General features: G+C 37.4%; 1 protein-coding gene across 3 annotated transcripts in view; it reads left to right on the top strand.

Moving 5' to 3' along the window:
* The first annotated feature begins 5,126 nt into the window (after positions 1 to 5,126).
* The window catches only part of LOC135127768 (potassium voltage-gated channel protein Shaker), an 843,060-nt gene continuing 842,186 nt past the window's right edge, over positions 5,127 to 6,000 (top strand). For all 3 annotated transcript variants that reach the window (XM_064054365.1, XM_064054366.1, XM_064054373.1), the window contains exon 1: positions 5,127 to 5,222. In XM_064054365.1, the coding sequence (XP_063910435.1) occupies positions 5,143 to 5,222 (80 nt within the window). In that variant the 5' untranslated portion in view covers positions 5,127 to 5,142. The remainder of the gene's footprint in view (positions 5,223 to 6,000) is intronic.

Raw genomic sequence — 6,000 nt, 5'->3', positions numbered from 1 at the left:
TGGTCACGGAGCAACATTTTCGAAAGAATCGTTACTAAATGCGAATTTTTGAAAATTTCTAAAAATTTCGATATTTCAATGGTCGATTCTGGAAAAGCGGTTCGAGTTATCAAAGAATTGAGGCCGGAAGTGAGTTGTCGAGCTCGAAGCCTACAAGGAAATGTATTTAGTTAAGTTTCGAAAATGTCAAAAATTTGCCGAAATTTGAAGAAGGGGGGACCATAGAAAAAAAATTCAGTTTAAAAAAAGTTGTTTAAAAATTGTGAAAAAATTCAGGAACATAAATCTCGACACGCTGATTCCAATAATATAACGTGTTGATAGTCACGGAGCAACATTTTCGAAAGAATCGATACGAAATGCGAATTTTTGAAAATTTCTAAAAATTTCGATATTTCAACAGTCGATTCTGGAAAAATAGTTCCAGTTATCAAAGAAACGAGGCCTGAAGTGAGTTTTCGAGCTCGAAGTCAACAAGGAAATGTATTTAGTTGGGTTTCGAAAATGTCAAAAATTGGCCGAAATTTGAAGAAGGGGGGACCATTTAAAAAAATTTCAGTTTTAAAAAAGTTGTACAAAAATTGTGAAAAAATTCAGGGACGTAGAACTCGACACGCTGATTGCAATAATATAGCGTGTTGATAGTTACGGAACAACATTTTCGAAAAAATCGATACGAAATGCGAATTTTTGAAAATTTCTAAAAATTTCGATATTTCAGTGGTAGATTCTGGAAAAACGGTTCGAGTTATCAAAGAAACGAGGCCGGCAGTGAGTTCTCGAGTTCGAAGTCTACAAGGAATGTATTTAGTTCAGTTTCGTAAATGTCAAAAATTGGCCGAAATTTGAAGAAGGGGGGACCATTGAAAAAAATTTCAGTTTTAAAAGTCGTTTAAAAATTGTGAAAAAATTCAGGGACGTAGATGTCGATACGCTGATTCCAATAATATAGCGTGTTGATAGTCACGGAGCAACATTTTCGAACGAATCGATACGAAATGCGAATTTTTGAAAATTTCTAAATATTTCGATATTTCAATGGTCGATTCTGGAAAAACCGTTCGGATTATCAAAGAAACAAGGAGGTGGGTTCTTGAGCACGAAGTCTACAAGGAGGTGTATTTAGCTAAGTTTCGAAAATGTCAAAAATTTCCTTTCTTTTTTCTTAATATACGTAGTTTTGTTTTCACAAAAAGAAACGAAAAACATGTTTAAATTTTTGTATGAAAATATGGATTTTGCAGTTATTCTCCACCCCTCGGTCTAACAACGAACGAAAACTTCATCACTATTGAGGTAAGGGCAGGTATAGGTGGAGCTTAATCTCGTGAAAGATGACTACGTATATTAAGAAAAAACGTAGCCAAAATATGAGCTCCGCCCACCCGCCCTATCCCAATTGTGACGATTTTTTCTTATTCATCTCGTTAGCCGAGGGGCGGAGCTTAATTGCAAAATCAGTATTTCTCTACAAGAAATTACCATGTTTTTGAGTATTGGGTTGTTCAAAGAATACTAGTTAGTTTAATACACGATTACTCAAGAACAGGTTTCACAAAGCAATTTCTCGTAGAAAAATAAGGATTTTTGCATTAAACTCATCATCAGGATTGAGTTAGGGTGGGTGGGCGAGGCTTATACTTTGCTTTGTTTTCATAATATATTTAGTTTTCTTTACACAACAAGGAACTTAAAACATGTTTAAACTGGTAAATTTTTGTATGGAAGTATGAATTTTGCAATTACGCCCCGCCCCTCGGTCTAACAACGAATGAAACCTTCATTGAGGTAGGGGTAGGAATGGGCGGAGCTTAATCTCGTCAGAAATTTTTCATTCGTTGCCAGACTGAAAGGCGAAGCGTAACTAGAATTTCCCTTTTACCATTTACCATTTTAAGCATGTTTTAAGTGGTTTTTGTTGTGAAAAGATGACTACGTATATTAAGAAAAAATAGTCAAAATTTCATTGAAAAAAAAATCACTTTCCAAAAAGTTGTCTAAAAATTGTGAAAAAATTGATGGATGTAGATCTCGACGTGCTGATTGCAGAAATATAGAATAGGCCGTTGAAGTATCGAAATTTTTGGAATTTTTAACGCGATGAACATAAACACGCTATATTTGGTAGAAAGACAGAGCGGCAGAAGGCCAGATTGTCAGAAAGACAGGAAGAGAGTAATATAGAAAAGCGGAAAGATAGGAAGACAAAAAGACAGACAGACAGAAAGACAGAAAAGCAGAAAGACAGAAAGACAGGAAGGTAGAAAGACAGGACAGGAGGACAGATGGACAGAAAAACAGAAGGATAGAAGAACAGAGAGACAGAAAGACAGAGGGACAGAAAGACTACAAAAACAGAAATGCAGAAAATTAGAATGTCAAAAAGGCAGAAAGGCAGAAGTACAATGCATGCTCAGTAAGATTTTTTTTATTTTTTTTGCGAAAAACTTAAGAATTCAGTGCTTTGATTTCATCGGGAATACAGTTATAGAATTTAAGCCAGTGGAACCGAATACTAAGTATTTCTGGTCTTACTGAATCTCTTGAAATCACTTTTCAAGAAAGAAAAACAGAATCACAATACAATAGGTAATAGGACAGTTGTCGGATAGACAGGAAGACAGAAATATAGAAAGGCAGAAAGGTAGAAAGACAGAATGACAGAACGACAGAAATATAGAACGATTGAATAATAGAAAGGCTGAGAGACAGATTCAGACAGATAGACGGAAACGGGAGAACTATTTTTGCGTAGTCTGGGGGGTCATGAAAAGTTGAGAAAACACCGGAAGTAGTCATTCGCCGAAAATATACCTTATTATTATAATACTTTCTTAATTTACGCTCGGAAAGTTAAAACAGTCGAAATGTTGCCATTTTAGCCATAGATCCGTGATAATAAATGACGTTTTACCGAAAATTTCGACAAATTAGTTATCTTGTTAATTTTTCAAAATTATCTTGAAAGGAATTAGGAATTAATCAAATTAAAAAATAAACCAATAAAAGTTATGCAGAGGTTATCGTTACTATTGCAACATTTGCACAAAATGCGAGATCAATGTTTTGGGTTTCTGAAAAAATCCAAAAAATCTCAAAATTCAAGTCGATCATTGAACAACAACGAGATTCTATAAATACGAAATATGTAAAAAATTCAAGTAAAAACAAAAAAAAAAATTAAATAGCCGGTTTGTACAATTTATTTTGAAAATATGTATGACAGAAATGTGTATAACTACTGGGCGACCAAAATTGCAGTAATGAGGAATCTTTTATTAATCTTTTGAAGTGTTATGCTGACAGCATATAAAACTCAAAAATAACTAATGTCAAATTTACTTTATGAAATCATATAATTATTATTAGCCACAAAACGCAAATCAAATTGGGTGTGTTGTTAATAATCATAAAAAACTGAATCTTTTTGCTACGGTCAATGGTTAGTTTGATATTCATATTCATTAATAGACACCTTGTATACTTAATTGCGGTATAAAAAACGTTTAAAGGAAATCCAGAAAACAGACAACCCAGTATGTTCTCTTTATTGATACTTACCGCAGGTTCTACACATACACTTTTAGAGGTCTCAGTACTCGACGGTAACCGGATTATTTACAAGGAAAACGTCTTTTACTGTGTGCAGTGATTCCGGGAACAAGTGTATCGAAAACTGAACCTTTTTGTGTTTCAAGAATCGTTGTAGTGTGGAATAACATCTTGAGGTAATAAAACTAACGAAAGATCGATTCGATAAGTTCTCGCCTGACGTTTCGTTTAAGAGCCGTTTGGTGACAAAAGTAAATTTCAAATCAGTTGTATTTTTATTTTTATCAAGTTTAAAGGGTCATCAGAAGCTCTTGATACGGGCTACTGGTTGACGGTAATAAAAGGGCAGATTGTGGACAGAACCCAGTAGCACATTAAAATTAAAACTCAGCCGTAGGTGTTAGGTCACTTTACGTCTTGCTTTAAAATAAAATCAGTTTTATTTCTCGGCATTTGCTAAGAAAAGTCTTTATTCAAACTAAAAAGAAAAATCTTTCATCTGGCAGAACTTCCCTTAAGAATTATTTTGCAGCCGGCGCACCGCACACAATGTTGCCTTTTAATAATTGCCAGTAATTTTCCTGACGGCGCAACACAACATTTTTCTCCCTCAGGATCATGTTTCATGTACACAATGGCTCGTTGAACTCCCCCGCCCCCATAATTTCCTTCGTTAAAGAAAAGAATCCTCGTCGGCTTGCAGGAATCAGGAAGAGCCGTCTGGAGTTCCTGCGACTCCCGTCCACACTGCGGCACCGTATATTTATAATTTTATTGTGGGTCGTCGTCGTCGTCGCGGTGGCGGCGATTAAGTGTCCTCCTGCTAATTGCCTCTGGGGACGGCGTCCCGATGCAGGCGGAGGGTGTCAGTGGCGGCGGTTGCCGCAGGATGAATGGACGCTCCGAGATGCGCTGGTGCTGCAGTGCGATCTCCCATCACAGTGGCCCAGGTGGTCCGCAGTGGGCGGCGCCTGCGCCGTCCCTGCGCGGCCCGCGAAGGCAGGCCCGGACCTCAGTGTACAATACGCGTCGCGACGCGTCTGCCCGCCACTGACGCCGCCGCCGCCGCCGACCTGCACCTGTTGGAACGCCGCCGGCCCGAAGGATGCCGGATCTGTTGGACTCAGCTCGGGCGGTCTTCGACGCTCTTTCCAGCGCAAGGGAGCCGGGACGCGAGGACGCGCGCGAATAGTGCCCGCAAGAACTGCGACTAGGAGGTCAATTTTAGCATTTTCAACTCTTGCTCAATGTAGTTTAGCTAGTTTAGGTAGTTTTGGCAGTTTTTCGCTACTTTTATCCAATCTTCCATTTTTAACTAGTTTGTAGAGGTTGTACATAGGCTTCGTTTCGACCCTCATCCAATTACCGCAGTAGAGTTCGATTAGGGTAGTTGACCAGAGGAGTACCAGTTCCAAGAGGAGGACCAGTGCAACATGGTGGTGCTGCTTTGCAGTGATTTAGTGTTGTGACTTCCTGGTGCCAGCACCGGAGTGTTTCTTTCGGTCGGGGGGTTTAGGGTGATGAGCCGCAATCATGACGATGTGGCAGAGCGGCGGGATGGGGGGGCCCGGGGGCAAGAACAACGCCTGGATGAAGCTGATGGGCATCGTCCACAAGGAGCGCCGCCACCACGACTCCGGGGCCACTTCCACAGATCGCACTCTTAGCCAGTAAGTAGCACAAAATTAGGATCGTGCTCACACAAAAAACACATTTTACAAAAATCGACCAGAAAAAGAAAAAGTTTTAAGAGTATCTACTGAAAAAAAGTCTTTCTTAAGCGTTTTATTGGTGAAGATGCGATCTTTATTGATCCAGACGCAAAAGTAGAAACGAAGACTTCTTTGTTTAGCTAACCTTGCTAAAACAAGTAACATTTAGACCAACAAAAGAATTTAAATGCTTAGAAAAAAAAAACTTGAATACAAAGAGTATCTACTGAAAAAATGCTTCTTCTTTAGCTGTTTAATTGATGAAGATTTAACTTTTATTTAGCAAGATGTAAGAACATAAAAGACTTTTTCAAGAAGTCAAGACTGAGCATTTAAATATTATAACCTAATTACAAGACTAAGTTCTTTAAGAAAAACCTTATTACTTAAATTATCTACTGAAAAAAACCTTCTTTTTTAAACTTATTACAGATGAAGATTTGATCTTTATTGATCTAGAGGTGAGACGTATAAAAAGCTTCTTTGTTTTGCTTAACCTTGTTAAAACTACTATTTTAATTAAAATTCAACATTTAAAACTTATAAGATAACTAAAACGACTTTAAGTGGTTATAAAAAAAAAAACTAATTACTTACTAAGAACACCTACTGAAAAAATCTTCTCCTATGAGTGTTTTTTTCGATGAAGATTTGATTTTTATTGATTTAGAGGAAATACTATAAATGACTTCGTCGTTTTGCTTAATCTTGTTAAAATTTATATTTTAAATAGATT

The sequence above is a fragment of the Zophobas morio genome, unplaced genomic scaffold, assembly GCF_036711695.1.
Source record: "Zophobas morio isolate AGI-343-1 ecotype UQ-CSIRO unplaced genomic scaffold, CSIRO_AGI_Zmor_V1 ptg000012l, whole genome shotgun sequence".
Classification (NCBI taxonomy): domain Eukaryota; kingdom Metazoa; phylum Arthropoda; class Insecta; order Coleoptera; family Tenebrionidae; genus Zophobas; species Zophobas morio.
Note: the sequence above shows the minus strand (reverse complement) of the source record. Positions and strands in the feature narration are given on the sequence as shown.